General features: G+C 31.5%; 1 protein-coding gene across 1 annotated transcript; it reads left to right on the forward strand.

Annotated features, from left to right (window-relative positions):
• The first annotated feature begins 4,746 nt into the window (after window positions 1-4,746).
• LOC115997173 (11-beta-hydroxysteroid dehydrogenase 1B-like) lies at window positions 4,747-10,827 on the forward strand. Its single transcript, XM_031236682.1, has 6 exons — window positions 4,747-4,935; window positions 7,442-7,634; window positions 7,739-7,824; window positions 8,812-8,943; window positions 9,067-9,231; window positions 10,397-10,827. The coding sequence occupies exons 1-6, from the start codon at window positions 4,747-4,749 to the stop codon at window positions 10,700-10,702; spliced, it is 1,071 nt and encodes a 356-aa protein (XP_031092542.1). The 3' UTR covers window positions 10,703-10,827.
• Window positions 10,828-17,233: the final 6,406 nt, after the last annotated feature.

Raw genomic sequence — 17,233 nt, forward strand, 5'->3', positions numbered from 1 at the left:
ATGGTGCATTTTAGTACATAGTGTGGTGCGTTTGAATACATGTAGTTGTGCGTTTTATTACGTATGTTGGTGCATTAACTGTGTTGTGGAATGTTGTATTTTAATCTATCCGCTGGTGCCTTTCAATACGTAAAATGGTGTGTATTTTAATACGTGTTTCTAATAAGTGTGTTGTAGAATAGTGTGTTTTAATCCGTCATCTGGTGAATTTTAATACGTTGAATGGTGTGTATTTTAACACATGTTTTATAATAAGTGTAGTAGTGCATGTTTATAATCTGGGATGGAGATTTTCAACGAGTGAAATTGTGCATGTTAACACACGTTGTTGTGCATTTTAATACGTATAATGGTGCATGTTTTAGCACATGTTTTCTAATATGTGTAAATAGTGTAGGCTTATAATTTGACATGAGGCACGTTGTGGTACATTTTAATATGTAGAATGATTCGTTTTATAACGTATATTAATGAATTTTAAGTGAATAGGTGCATTTGGTTATAGTGGGAAATGCTGTGTTTTATTGGTCCTCTGGTGCATTTTAGTACGTAGAATGGTGTGTTTTGTAACATATATATATATATTGCGCGTTGATTTGATAACTTGATCTGATCTAATGGCTGAAAATAGGCTGCACGGCCACACATAATGACCAGGCCGCACCTGATGATTATATATATATATATATGAGAGTTATGGTGCATTATTTTGGGTGTGTGGTGTGTTTGTTGGTGTTTTTGTGTGTTTTCATTGTGGTGCATTTTCTAACATTGAGTGGTGTATATTTGTATACATAATGGTGTGGTGCATTATTTTGGGTGTGTGGTGTGTTTTTTGGTGTTTTTGTGTATTTTTATTGTGGTGCATTTTCTAGCATTGAGTGGTGTATATTTGTATACATAATGGTGTATTTTGCACCGACCGTACGAGAAGGCGCGACCACATTTAAATAGAAATATATATATATATATATATAATTGTACACTATTGTTCGTGGCAGTGATCAAACCTCTACTTATTAGTGAAAGCAAATTTTAATTTTTAAGTAAAATTTCTTATATACTAGTATAGATCAATGCTCTAGAGTACATAAATTAATTTTTCTAGTGAATATGTTTGATCAAGAAAGTCCATTCTCATCTGTCGGTGCGGGGGACTTTAATAGCTTCCATATTTTAAAGATTTTACAAAGCTTATTTTGTGCACATGACGATTGATGAGTAACCTTCTAAATGCAGATTCTTATTAAGAGTATATACATTTTTAAAAGAAAGTAATATTTTCTTTTTTTTTTTTTTTTTGGAAAGGAATATAATTATTGTAAGTCACCACGGTGGATAAATTATTTGTCCACACAACCGTGTAGACCACAGTCCAAAACGACGTCGTTTTAATGTTTAAAAAGAATTTGTTCCACGCACGTATTAAAATAATGAACATTCTGGGTAAGATAATGTATTTTATGATTTAGAAAAATGTGGTTTATATATGTGTTAGAATAATGCATTTTATGAGTTAGAATAATGTATAATATATTTTCTTAAAATAATAAAATAATATAATTTATGTATTACCATGGTACACACAATAATAAGTGACCAGGGTGTCGGTTGGCTTGGGTGCAAACGCATGAAGATATAGCTAACAAATTTTCAACACAAATTTGACGTTGAGTTTTCAGATAAAAATTTTGGGCCACATCCATGTGGGCCTGTAGGACTTACCATTGTAAAAGATGGTCTAAAATTATATGTTTTTAATTAACATATCATGCACCAACAGTTAATAATTTTTGTACCTGTAAACAAATGAAAGCACATAACATAATAATTACAAACACGTAATATGATAATTACAAATATATAAAGTGTTAACTGTACTGTATGTCATGATACGTTGACTAATATTTTATGTATCTGCAATTAATATATCCTGTACTTGCAGTTAACAGTTTATGTGTCAGTAATTACTTTGCGATGTACCTTCAATTTGTTTACAAGTACGGAAACGATTAACTGCATTTATAGAATGTATCAACTGTAGGTACAAAATCTGAATGTTATGTGGTCGCGCCTTCTCCTATGGTCGGTGCGGTTTACACCACTAGTATTAACAAAATACACCATACAATGTTAGAAAACGCACAACACAAATATGCACCGTTAGATACGCATCACCAAAAAACACACCACTGGGTATGTAAATATACACCACACAGTGTTCGAAAATGCACAATTAGGGGCAGGGAGTTATGGGAGTGTTTTTGTGCATTTTCATTGTTGTCCATTTCCTAACATTGAGTAGTGTATTTTGTTAACCATAATGGTGTAAACCGCATCGACCGCACGGGAAGGCGCGACCACTTTTGAGCAGTAATATATATATATATATATATATATATATATATATATATATATACTTTCACCAAAATCATTACCATTACCAAGTATTTGATTGTCATCCCAATTCCGATTCTCATTCCAATTCCGATTCTCATTTGGGAACCAAACACACCCTTAATACTTTTACATTTTGATGTAAAAGTATTACATTTTCCCTTATAAGTAATGTTGGAAAGTGTTTATTACTTGGGAAAATGTCATACTTTTGAAGAAAAATATAACATACACTTTAATCAAAATGTAAAAATATTACATTTTTCTTCAAAAATATTACACTTTCTCATATAAGTAATAAATTTTACGAACTTGATCAGATTTTTTAAAAAAGATTATGGTAACATTTTTGTAATTATCATCAACTTCACCATGTAAACTTTAATACTTAAATATGCAATCTTTAACAACTAAATATGCAAACTTGGTAAATTTTATAAAATCAATGAAAAAGTTAATTTTTAAATCTAAACCGTAAATGCTAGAACCTAAGTATGTAGTAAAAAGTGAACTACTAAACCAAATAAAACCAAAAACTCTAAAACCGAAACACTAAGTGCAATGCAGTTTCGCATTTTTTTGCAAGTGCAATCTTTTAATACTAAATATATAAAATGTTAATATTAAATGTGTAAAATGTTAATAATACTAAGGATATGTTTAGTTCACACATGGGAATCAGAATTGGTATGGGTATCAAATACCTGGTAAGCTTAATGGGTTTTGATGAAAGTATTTTGCATGTTTGGTAGTAGGGTAGAATGAGAATGATTATTAATAGTTGGGAAAGAAATGAGGAAGGGAAATGAAACCCTTATTTAATAAGGGTATGGATCCGGATTTTTCAATTAATGGGGTATTTCAAACCTATAATAGTATTCTAAAAACCTGTTAACCAAACAATAACAATCACTTTGATACACATACCTTATACCAAAACCTATCAATCAAACACACCCTAAATGTGCAAACCTAGAAAAGTTTAAAAATTACAGATTTTGGTGCTCAAGTTTGCTAGTAAAATTTATGATAACTAGTATTTACGCCCGTGCGTTGCACGGGATGGATTTGTTATAATAATTTTAGAATATTTGGATCGATATACAATTATATAAATTATAACATCGAATATTATATAAATGCAATTGATGAAATTGGTTGGATAGATTATGTTTTCTGATGTTTTCCTTTCTTGAATTAGAGCAAATAATAATTGTCCAATTATCTGTGCGGTGTACGGATAAATTTTTTATTATATATTTAGATAATAAAAATAAAGATGAAGTTATAAAAAATCCTAATATTGGACGTGTACATTTATTTGATTATAAGATTAGAGCAAAAGTATTACTCAATTAATTGAATAATATATGACTTATTTGTCTACAATTATCTTTAAAAGATCGATATGTAATATGATTTATATAATTATATTATATTATTACTAAAATAAATATGGGAAAATGAGAAATAATTTAATTATAATTATTATAAAAATAAATTAAACGACCAATATTTAGCTTAATTACCATTATCATTATTAGCCAATTATTATTACTCAATTACACTAATATAATTACACTAATATATGTGCAATTATACTTTTATACATTAACTATATTCATTTTCACCATATCATATTTAATTTTTTCTTCCTCCTCCATATTTGCATGAATTAATTGCAATTATTATAAAAAAAATTTAATTAATATTTTTAATGTTTAAATAATTTAAAGTTTTCAAAAGGAAAGTCTAATTAATTTTTAACGTTTTTATAATTAATACAGAGTATTATTTTATCATAATAATTACCATATTACTAAAATGCCCTTACGTTTGGGCGGGAAAAATTTGGAGAAGGATATTGTTTTTATATATATTATAGATTATTACGAAAAATGTCATGACATTTTTTTAAAATATGTTATGGTATACTTAGTTTTTTTTTTTTTTTTTTTTCAGATTTAAGATTATATTGAGATTAATTCTTAGTTTTCATGTAAGGACTCGTTCTCATATGATCTAATTCGAGTATTGATACAATAATGCATAAATATGCCTAGGAACAATAATAATGCATAAATATACATGTGCAATGATACCAGTCTCCCACCGCTTCATCCTAGATACGTGGCATGCAATTGACATACAATGTTGCCACCAACACTCTTCTTCTGCATGCATGCATGCATCCCTTGTCCACACGCCCGCCTGACGTTGCTTCAATTCTCTCCCTCTCTCTTTTTATATATATTATATTATATAAACATAAGCATAGATATCGTTCTTGGTGTGAACTTTAAGGTAAAAGTAAAAGCCTGCTATTAAATTGAAGCGTAGAAAGGAGATATGATGTTGGACATAATTCACAAGTTTCTCAACCTGGTGGCTCCGCCCATTACCTTCTTCAGCCTGCTGCTTTTCTGGCCCCCCTTTCAGCTCTTCAAGTTCTTCCTCTCAATCTTGGGCTCCGTTTTCGCCGAGGATGTCGCCGGCAAGGTCGTCATCATCACCGGCGCTTCCTCCGGCATTGGTGAGGTACGGACCACGTCACGCTCTTGCTACACTATACTATGAATTTAGTCAGCCTGTACTGATTTTTTTTTGAGTTTATAACCGAAATGGTACTTTGACTATTGCCAAACTATCAATTTGGTCCTAACAATTTTTCTTGTCTAATTGGTATCCGTTAAATCGAGACCAAATTGGTAATTTCACTATATTCAAGAGATTATTTCGGTCAAAAATTAAATACGGATATGCTCAATTGACTATAGCAAAATTATCAATTTGGTCCCGATTTAGCGGATGTTTCACACCAAAAATAAACGAAGGACTAAATTGGTTAAAATTTTCAAAACCAAGGACTTAAATGGGCAAGAAAAATTATCGATGATCAAATTGATAATTTTGCAATAGTCGAGGGACCACTTCATTAATAAATTCGATTTTTAAAAAAAAAAAAATTAATCTTAAATGATTTTTTGTGTTTAATTGAGTTTTGAACATGGATGATTTCACCTGCTCTCTGTTATGTTTTTTTTTTTTTTATCTATTGGCGGTTATAATTATTAATTTTTAATATTTTAATATTTTTTTTCTCTATTACTTCAATATAGTTATTGATTCTTAACCTCTCTTAAACTCTTTAAGAGCAAGTTTTAATTTTTGCCCTCCTAATTTGACCTGATCATGAGTAATCTAAACTGATTATTTCTTTGTTGTCTTTTGCTAGTTAAGGTCACAATGTGATTCACACTCAAAATAATCGTGAATTTTTTCGGCGATCCAAAAAAGAATATCTTGATAATCTTCCTTGTAAATGTAGTCCTGTAGTCCTGGACTTGATTGATTTTACCCAATTAATATTTTTTTAGGCTTTTTGCGATAACTTAATAATTTATTCTCTATTAATCTATTAATATACAATTTAATTTAGCGATTTTTCTTAATTTGTTAGTTAATTCTAACAACCAACATACGAAAGGTCTGTTTGCTTAATAGATGACCTCAATTAGGTTAGAAGTTAAGGAATAATTTTTTTTTTGAAAGTAAGTTTAGGAATAATTTTTTTGAAAGTAAGTTTAGGAATAATTAATTACAATTAGGTTAGAAGTTAAGGAATAATTTTTTTTTTGAAAGTAAGTTTAGGAATAATTTTTTTGAAAGTAAGTTTAGGAATAATTAATTAAGCACAAAAGAGACCAGATACGGGAGGTGGTGGGTTCGAGCCTCAGTGGAGGCAATACTNATCCAAAAAAGAATATCTTGATAATCTTCCTTGTAAATGTAGTCCTGTAGTCCTGGACTTGATTGATTTTACCCAATTAATATTTTTTTAGGCTTTTTGCGATAACTTAATAATTTATTCTCTATTAATCTATTAATATACAATTTAATTTAGCGATTTTTCTTAATTTGTTAGTTAATTCTAACAACCAACATACGAAAGGTCTGTTTGCTTAATAGATGACCTCAATTAGGTTAGAAGTTAAGGAATAATTTTTTTTTTGAAAGTAAGTTTAGGAATAATTTTTTTGAAAGTAAGTTTAGGAATAATTAATTACAATTAGGTTAGAAGTTAAGGAATAATTTTTTTTTTGAAAGTAAGTTTAGGAATAATTTTTTTGAAAGTAAGTTTAGGAATAATTAATTAAGCACAAAAGAGACCAGATACGGGAGGTGGTGGGTTCGAGCCTCAGTGGAGGCAATACTGACTCTTGTGCTTCAATAGGTTGAGAAAGTAGTTATGAACAGATACTGCATTGTAACAGAGTTAGTAGTATTTAAAAAAAAAAAAAATTAAGCACAAAAGACATTTACAATTAAATTAAGGGTGTGTTTGGTAGCTCAAAAAATGATTCCGGTAATCATTTGAACTTTTGGTGTTTGGCGACAACGCCGGGAAAACGCAGTCAACAGAAAACAACTTCGGTTGACCAAAGAAAATGAAGTCATTTTTTCGAAAAATGACTTTCGAATTTTTTTTTCTAAAGGTCATTTTTCGGATTTGACTTCAACAATTTTTTGGCCAAAATGGTCACATCTGTAGCGGAAACCAGTCTGCCGACTACATTTTTTAAAAAACTTTTTGAAAGGAATATTATTATTTTATATATTATTATAATTTTTTTATATTTTAAAAAAATAATTAAAATGTAAAATTATACAATTTAATACATTTTTCAAAAAATAAACCAAACAACAAACAAAGTTTTTCAGAATTTCAGAATGCAACTAAACATCGAAAATGAAATTATTTTCCGAAAAATGACCCATTTTTCAAAAAATATTTTTCTGTTTTCCACACACACCCTAAGAGAATCAATTAAGTAAAATTATCCTAAGTGACCCATTTTCCAGAAAATATTTTTCTGCTTTCCAAACACACCCTAAACACACCCTAAGAGAATCAATTAAGTAAAATTATCCTAAGTTTAGGAATCAATCAAGAACACAAAATTAGGTATTAACAGCCCCTTCTATATGTATACACATAAATAGTTAATGGCATTGATAGGCGGATGTTTTTGAATTCCATTAGCATCTGGCGTACGAGTACGCTAAACGAGGAGCGTGTTTAGCTCTAGCTGCACGGAGAGAAGCAAGTCTAGAAGAAGTAGCGAAGGTGGCTGTGGAGCTGGGGGCACCAGACGCTATAGCCATTCAGGCAGATGTTTCCAACGTCGACGACTGTAAAAGGATCGTCGATCAGACCATAACTCGCTTTGGCCGCTGTCAGTTGTCTCTCAATCAAATTCTTGTAAATATTGTTGTTGTTGTTCTCCTTGCCACGCACATTTTCAACTTATTGGCATTTCAATGTTTTGTGTATGTGCAGTGGATCATCTGGTTAATAATGCTGGGATGATGTCTGTTTCGTTTTTGGAAGAGGCTGAGGATGTCACTAATTTCCGATCTGTTATGGTGAGTGACCACAATCTTCAATTTTAACTAATCAATGAAGATATATTAATATAAACTCTGTACGTGACAGAGGCCTGTGAACGTATATAGGTATGCCAATGCAGACTGGATTGCCCACCCTAACACAAATTATAATTTTTGCGAACTTTTACAGTCCAGCTCGTGAAGTTTGCTGGCTAGAATTCTTCAACCCTAGCTTGCCTCATAAGAACTTGTGTCTTCCGCGGCTAGCCCGTGAGCAAACTTTAATTTTAAAAATTAATTATGATATTATTTTATATTTTAATTATTTAATTTAAATAATATTATAATCTTTTATATTTAGAAATTAAAAAAAATTAATGTTTATATATATATATATATATAACTTTTTATTGAAAGGTTGGCCCGTGCCACGTGGGGCTAACTCGTGTAGCTTGCCAACTTGCACAGCCAAGTCCATGAGGCCTATATTTTTGCACCTAAAAGATTTTAGGTCTTAACCCATATTACCGTAGGATAGGCTAACTCGTGTAGCCTGCCAACTTGCACAGCCAAGCCGATGAGGCCTATATTTTTGCACCTAAAAGATTTTAGGTCTTAACCCGTCCTACCATAGGACAGGCTAACTCATGTAGCCTGCCAACTTGCACAGCCAAGCCCATGAGACCTATATTTTTGCACCTAAAAGATTTTAGGTCTTAACCCGTCCTACTGTAGGACAGATTAGGGCTAGCCTGTAGGTTTCAGCCTACTTTGACACTCTTGAGTGAAGGGTTAAGTTCAACGTCAGGTAACCAGGGATATTGTTGGGCGAAGACATGAAGAGACAAAGTTCAGCACCGTGCGCTTTTGTTAGAGGTATAACTTTTTGGCGTATTGGTGGAGGAATATAATGGTTGGGTGGAGATCAATGAAGGGCCAAGTCCAGTACATGACTAAGGAATTGGTGATTAAAGAATTGTTGGCAAGCGTTTGATCCTAACAAATTTAAGTGTATGATTTCAGGATATCAATTTCTGGGGCTCTGTTTATATGACTCGCTTTGCTGCTCCTTATTTGAGAAAGAATGAGGGGAGGATCATTGCTATTTCTTCATTTGCTGAATGGCTGCCTGTTCCCAGAATGAGTGTTTACAACGTAAGTAATAATTGTACGTATTGTATTATTTCACTTGGTTATATTCAATTGTCCGGAATTTGTTATTTGATTATTGAGTAATGAGTAGTGTATATAATGCTCTGGCTTTTCAATATTGTGCAGGCAAGTAAAGCAGCAGTGTTTCAGTTTTTTGAGACATTAAGGATTGAATTTGGGGCTGATATAAAAATAACTCTTGTAACCCCTGGGTTCATCGAGTCTGAGCTCACACAAGGAAAGCACTTGGATAAGGATGGCCAAGTAGACGTTAATACTGATGTCTGGGATGTAAGTTTTCCATTCAACTACGTACCCACCAATGCACACAAAAGACAAATTATATTTTAAAATATTCAATATACATTTTTTATATAATGTGGATTAAAGGCTGTTAGTTTGATATATTATAGGTATGAAATGGATTATCTAATAATCCGTAGATGGATTACATATTATGCATAAAAATATTAGTTTAAAATGACATTTAAAACTGTCATTTCATGATATATTTCTTCAGTTTCATTTTATTTGTCCTACTTATTATTCATTGGTCAAATCAATTCTTTATTTTCTATAAAAATTTTACTTATTTTTAAATTTATTTTTTTGTGTTTAATAGTATTTTTAGTGCAATTTTTAAAATAAATTTTTAATTTAATTTTTAATAATTATTAAAAATTCAAATTTAGTGCAATAGAATTAAAAATAGCTTCAGTAACCTCAGTGGTGGGCATTGAGTCTTTGAGTTAAAAAAGATTGAGAAAGTATAATAGATATTATCTTGTAAAGAATAATGAGTTTTTTTTTTTTTTTAAAGAGGTTAGTTTGACCTATTATAAGCACGGAATAGGTAATAAGTGAATCAGAAATTGATTGACAAAATTTAAATGTACCATGAAAAATGAAATTCAGAAATGAAGATTTTGAAAGAACCTTTGTCCCAAACTAAAAAAGGAGTGTATGTTTCTATTAGTATATATACAATTTCTATGACAAATAGGTGTGGATTTGCATTAGTATTTTGTCATTTTATGGTATAATTTTAACGGAATTCATTTTGATTTGAGTCGGGTTAATTAAGATTTGATATTAGGGTGTGTTTGGTTTGCACATAGAAATTGAAATCGGAATGGATATCAAATACGTGGTAATGATATTGGCTTTTGGTTAAAGTAGTTTACATGTTTGGTAGTAGGGTGAAATGTAAATGATTATTAATAGTTGAGGAAGAAAAATGAAACCTTTATTTTATTAATGAGTTTTGTAATTAATGTGCTGAAAACATGTCAATCAAACAATAAATAATTTTGATACCCATTCTTAACATGTCAATCAAACAATAAATGATTTTGATACTCATTCTTGATAGCTAAAAGGATATATTAACACAAAACGGAACTGATAATAAGTGTGTGAAAATTTGATTTTCAAAGTGTACTGTACTTATTTTCAGGCGCAAATGAGCATAATGCCGGTGGAAAAGGTGGAGGGGTGCGCGAAGGCAATCTTGGATGGCGCGTGTCGGGGGGAGAGGTACCTGACACACCCGGCGTGGTTCAAGGTGACGGAGTGGTGGAAAGTGTTCTTCCCGGAGGTTGTGGAGGGCGCACAGAGGCTGCTGGACATCAGCTGGCCGGGAAGTCCAGCCCACGAGACGCTGGGGAAGAAGATTCTGGAATTCACCTGCGCCCAGAAGCTCATCTACCCGGACACAATTCAGCCCGAAACCGTCGCGAAGGCTGGCCCAAAAGCCGAGTAGAATTGCCTCTTATCTGTGATCGGAGGTTGTTCCATATTTGTTGTTTGTGAAGTTTTTCCTTAATTTCTTAGTACGTGTTGCCTTCTGGTCTGTAGATTTCGCTACTCGATCTGAAATTGTTTTTGGTGCATATCTGAATAAGAAATTAAAGCTAGGGAGATAGCTTCTTAGCTTTAATTAAGAAATGATTAAATTGATCTGCACAAGTATGACAGGGTATGCTTCTCATAACAAATATACACTCTAGGATCTGGAACCTTTTGTCTCTTAAGGTCATCTCCAATCATCTGCACCAAACTTTGCACCAAAAGAAATATTTCCAGCATATTATTACACTAATATTTTTTCATCTCCAACCCATTATATCAAATTTTACACCAAATTTTATTTATTCACTAAAATAATATTTTTTCTCATAAATTATGACTTTTTATTATCAATAAATATTTTAATATAAAATATAATTATAATAAAAATATTATTTTATTTCAAAATAATAAATCATAATTATAATGTAAATATTATTTTATTTAATCTATATTCAATATTAGTCTTGTTTTAATTTTCTTGATGAGATCTTTCAAATAATATAATTTCTTTTAATAATATAAAATTTATATTTAACAATTTAACAAAATAAAGAAACACATTAAAATTAATGAAGGAGATAAAAGGAATACTAAATAAATGTAAAGGACGTTTTTGAAAAAAAAAATACCAACACAATGGCGGATGGTGAACAGTAGATCACCAAATTTTTAATGGGATGCCGCGCCCGTTAGAGAGGATTTACGCCAAATTTTTTGCCGATTTAGTGATTTATCGAGCCCCTTAGAGATGGTCTAATAAGGATAATGGATCTTATTTGGTATACACTTACTCAGCGCAACGTTTGGTTCAATTAACATTATTATTTTAGAGAATGTTAGTTTGGTTCATGAAATGTTATACAGTATTAACATTAGAGAATGTTAGATTGTTGGAATGTTAGGTTCCTGAAAATGTTAAATTTCTATATTTATGTTTTGTTTAAAACTGAGGTAGAAGAGTTATTTATTTTATGTTATATAATGATTATTTAATTTTACTTGAATATGTTAACATATTTTTATGTATTTTAATAAATTATAAAATTAAAATAAATAAATAAAGTAATAGTAAAATATTGAAGTAAATAATTGAAAATTAATTAACTAGAATTTGAACAATAATTAACTAAGGTAATGTTAAAGATCTTGTGGTCGAGTGGCATGATTGTAGCTCTCCTATATGAGATGTCACATGTTTAAACTCTAATGAGAGCATTGACTCTACTTGAACCAACGTCCCAATAGATTTTGAGATCTCGAACTACACAATAATTATAACGTCCACTTGGTCCATAGTATAATTTGTTGTTTGGTTGGATGAAAATAATTTTCAAGAATGTCAATTTTTTAAAAATTTGAGAAAAATATTATTATCTATTTGTCATATCTTCAATCTCACTAATTGTTTGGACATTGACTAGATGAGAGCTTAAAATGATTAGCCAAAGCCAAGGACCTTGTAGTCTAGTGGCATCAAACCCTTCCCTTTATACAGGAGGTGGTGGGTTCGAGCCTCAGTGGAGTCAATGCTGACTCTTGTGTTTCAATAGGTTGAGAAAATAGTTATGAATAGATATATAATTAGCCACAATCTCTATGACTTTCCATGTCAATGTTTTTATGTTCAAAAAGCTTTTAATGCAATAATATCATTTATGCTTTTAGTAGCAATCAACATATAGTAAATTAAAGAACCATTATCAAATATCTTAACATAGACACAACAATCGTACACATATCTTAACATAGACACAACAATCGTACACAATACACACAACGTGTGTTGCCAATCTGGATCAGGTAAGAATTAAATAATTTGTACCACTGTCATGCGGCCTGTTTCAGCCCATATAGTGACCTCTTAAGCCTAAAAATCAAATGCTAATTTGTACCACTGTCATGCGGCCTGTTTCAGCCCATATAGTGACCTCTTAAGCCTAAAAATCAAATGCTCACTTCGGGTTTAACAAGTCATTCATGTTGCTTCATAAAAATTTGCTCATCCAAATCACCAAGTAGAAAATAGGTCTTTACATCTATCTGTTCCAAATGCAAATCCCAAATGGCTACCAAAGTAAGTACTAACCTGATAGAAGTATCTCTAACAACAAGAGAAAAAACATCATCATAATCTATCCCCTTCTATTGAGAAAATTTCTTCACAACTAATTGAACCTTGAATCTTTCCTCGTCTTTCTCTGATATTGGTGGCTTCTTTCTATAGACTCACTTCCACCATATAGCCTACTAACTTTGAGGAAGATGAACTAGCTTCCAAGTATGATTTTGGTGCAAAGACTCCATCTCTTCAATCATACTTGCCATCTATTTATCTTTCTCTTAGCTAGAAATAACATCTTGAAAGGTAACTGGATCATTATTAGTAATAAGAAGTGCCAAAGAGACCATATCCTCAAACTCCTACATGCTAGGTGATTTGACATTAGTGCATTTCGATCTATCTCTGGCTAAACAGTAATTATTTAAATCCTAGCTCTAAACCACACGTGAATTATTTACTCTCTCAGTCAAAAGAACCCGATCTATATCCATTTCTACAATGCCATAATTATCAACCAATTCATCTCCTTTCTTTGGATGAAATATGAAATGCTTATTAAACACGACATATATGCTAATCACTACCTTCTTGGTTGTAGGATCTCCAAACTTGTATCCTTTTACACCTCTCTTCAATACCATAAAGATGCATTTCTTTGACTTGGTATCTAATTTCAATCTCTCATCACCAAGAACAAAAACATAGCCAAGACAACAAAAAATTCATAAGTGATCAAAACTCACAGGATTACCTAACCAAACCTCCTTAGGAACCTTGCCACCAAGCGATGTTGGTGGTGATCAATTGATCATATAGCATGCCATGTTCACTACTTCCGCCCAAAAACACTTAGGGGGTCAAACATTCAATCTTAGACACTTTGTTCTCACAACAATGGTCTAATTAAGCCGCTCAGCAACACCCTTACGTTGGGATGTCTTACACACCGTATAGTATCTCTAAATTCAATGCTCTACACAAAAGTTTTGAAATTTTTTCTCAATATATTCTATTCCATTGTCAGGCCTTGATCAAGTACTTGATTTTTGTGCTAGTCTGGTTCTCCACCTCAACCTCCCACAACTTGAATTTCTCAAACACTTCAGATTTTTATTTCAAGAAATACAACCAACCTTTCATAGAAAAATCATTAGTAAAAATAATATAATACCGAGAGTTACCCATCAAAGGTTCCCTGGCAGGTACCTAAAGATAAAAATGCACATAGTCTAGACTCCCTTCAGTTTTATGCTTCTTAGTAGAAAAACTAACTCTAGACAGTTTCCCAATGACATATTGCTCACAGAAATCTAACTTACAACATTTAACCCATTTTAATATATTTATTTTTTGTAATTTAGGCAAACAAACGACGGTTGTAACGACGTTGTAACTTATTTTAAAAAAATAATTATTCATTTCATGTGGCTCTAGACATAATTAATTAAATTTAATAAAATATTTTAAAATACAACTTCGGTTTTTCAAAAACCGATGTTGTACCCTTAATAAATTAATTAAATATTAAATTTTTAAATTAAATATACGAATAATTAATTAAATTTGCATGGCTAAATTCTGACCTCATGCATAAATAAGACAAGCATTCTTTGTCCATTCTTTGTTTATTAAATTCACATGGCTCAATATAGCCAGGAAGATGAAGTACATGAAGCCTTGTTCCAAGAATTGGTAAAGTCACGTGGATGTAGGCAAACGTCGGTTTTTTATAAAAACCGACGTCGTATCCTTAATTATTAAAAAATTAAAAAAATTATACAATATACAACGTCGATTTTATAAAAACCGACGTTGTATATAATATTTATTTTTAAAAAAAATATACGACGTCGGTTGTTTTAAAAAAACGACGTCGTATCTTTTTCGAATTAAAAAAATATTTCATAAATATTAATGACGTCGGTTTTTAAAAAACCGACGTCATAATTGCGACGTTATATGCTATTTTTGTAGTAGTGAATAAGCTAAACTAAACTAAACTAGGGCTTCGAATACCCAAAAAAATAGAAATCGCGACCTTACGTACTGGACAACAGAAAAGGTCACGTCCATGCACACGGCCTTGTGCATGGCTGGGTGGGGTTGCGACTTTGATGCTGTCCGCTTAGCAGCACACGGGCACCCACACGGCCGTGTGGTGCCCTCTCCTTTTGATTGTTGACTCCTTTTGTGCTCGCTGCTCCTTTTCGTCCTTGGGTAGATTCATATGCTTTCGAAACTTGTTCAAGATGTCCAAAAATCCTTCCTTTGCTTCTCGTTGCATGTGAATAAACTAAGCTTTAGGCAAACGTAACACACAAACGAGTCTCAAATTCACCAAGGTAAAGAAAATAAGCATCAAAACCAACTAAATTGAGGGGAAAATTATAGTATAAAATCAGAGATATCAAATAGCATTGCATGTTAAAACAACATATCTTAGGGCACATCTTAATGAAATAACTATTTTTGTTTGATTGTTATTTTTTTCGTGCCTTAAGGATGTATGTGTTTAGTTTTGACAAATAATTGTCAAATTAAAGGGTGAGATTGTTAAGGAAATTAATGTACAGTATTTATTGACAATTTATTTGTTAATCTTAGGTAGTATTAATTAGTTGAATTAAATTAATTATGCGTAAGGTTTTTATAATGCATGAGTTGCATGGATGTGTGGTTATAATTGATTCAAACAAGAATGTTTGAGATGAGCTTTTCAAGGGGAGATGTAAGTGAATGAATCTCCTTAAGTTGAGGAGATCTCATGCAACGAAGGTGCTCAGGATTTCAATTATAAATAGAGCTTGAAGCCTTCAGAGTGGGGGAGTGATTCGTACAAAAGAACGCCAATGTCTTGCTGTTTTAATATTAAGTACTGCTGTTTTAGCTTTAGCCTACTGTTTTAGTATTCAAAGTCTGTTATCCTAATACATACTCATATTCATTGTAAGATGGCTATTTAGTTTAGAGTTGTGTTGTGGTCCTGTTTTCTACATCAAGTAGAAGTCTTGCTGATTGGCCTAGGAAAGTTGAAGGAGTTGATTCTCACATCACTACGAACTGAGGATATGATGATGATTAGTAGGTGTAAAGATTAGGCCATTGTTGGATGGAAATCTGGTGAACCTTGTATCGTCTTTGATCATCTATTGGAGTTGGGTTTCACCTTTGTGTGGCCCCGCAGACATAGGAGAAGTTCTCCGAACTGTATAAACATATTCTGGTTCCATTTACTTTTCCTACACTGTTTTTATTATTTATTATGTTTCGAATACCGTAATAAACTCAGATGATTAATTTGTTTTGAAAACAAAGTAGGAACCAAATAGGTTATCACCTGCATTCAAGATTCACAATTGAAGAAGACAAGAGACTCTAGCTGTAAATTAGTACTCCCTCTGTCCCATTGTATCTGTCCTACTTATTATTTATTGGTCAAACCAACTCTTCCTTCTTTGTTTATTTTCTTTAGTATTTTTGACTTATTTTTAAATTTTATTTTTTGTGTTTGATAGTATTTTTCGTGTAGTTTCTAAATATATAAATTTTGAATAATAATACTAAACTTAATATTATGAAAAATTGAATTAAAAATAATTTCAATCAAGCATCTTTAACTGAACCAGACACATAAAATGGGATGAAGAAAGTAAATTTTTTTAATATAAAAAATAAATAATATAGCGAGTTAATCCACTTTGTATAAAAATATCAAAACATCACCATATTTAAAGTCATTTAAACAAGTTTATTGACGGAGAATCAAAACGCAAATTATATCGTGGACTATGGTCCACAATGCATTGTGGACCGCGAATCAAAACGACGTCGTTTTGATTAATGAAAACAGACGAATGAATTCACGCCACTCACTTTCAGTTCATATACACTGCAGTTACATTTCAACACAACTTCAGTTACATTTCAACACAACTGTAGTTACATTTCAACACAACTACAGTTACATTTTGATATAACTACAGTTTCATTCGATAATATAAAAACACAAATGTGAAACTGTTATTCAGTATCAGTTCGTATACACTGCAGTTACATTTCAACACAACTACAATTACATTTCGATATAACTACAGTTTCATTCAGTAATATAAAACACAATGTGAAACTGTTATTCAGTATCAGTTCATATACATTGCAGTTACATTTCAACACAACTACAGTTACATTTCGATATAACTACATTTTCATTCGATAATATCAAAACAAATGTAAGGCAGTATCTTTTGAGATGAACTGTACTGTCAATTACGGGCTCCGTCTTTCACTTAACATCGTTTTGGGACCACGGTCCACAATGCATTGTCCGCGATCCACGATTTAAGAACTGTAATCAAAATGTTCATATAACAATAATATTAG

This window comes from Ipomoea triloba, chromosome 11 (assembly GCF_003576645.1).
Source record: "Ipomoea triloba cultivar NCNSP0323 chromosome 11, ASM357664v1".
Taxonomy (NCBI): Eukaryota; Viridiplantae; Streptophyta; class Magnoliopsida; order Solanales; family Convolvulaceae; genus Ipomoea; species Ipomoea triloba.

Excerpts from the sequence above, each read along its gene's own strand:
- LOC115997173 (XM_031236682.1), top strand. The coding sequence starts at position 4,747 with ATGATGTTGGACATAATTCACAAGTTTCTCAACCTGGTGGCTCCGCCC. Across the intron at positions 7,825-8,811 it reads CTAATTTCCGATCTGTTATG|GATATCAATTTCTGGGGCTC; the intron begins GTGAGTGACCAC and ends GTATGATTTCAG. Across the intron at positions 8,944-9,066 it reads CCAGAATGAGTGTTTACAAC|GCAAGTAAAGCAGCAGTGTT; the intron begins GTAAGTAATAAT and ends AATATTGTGCAG.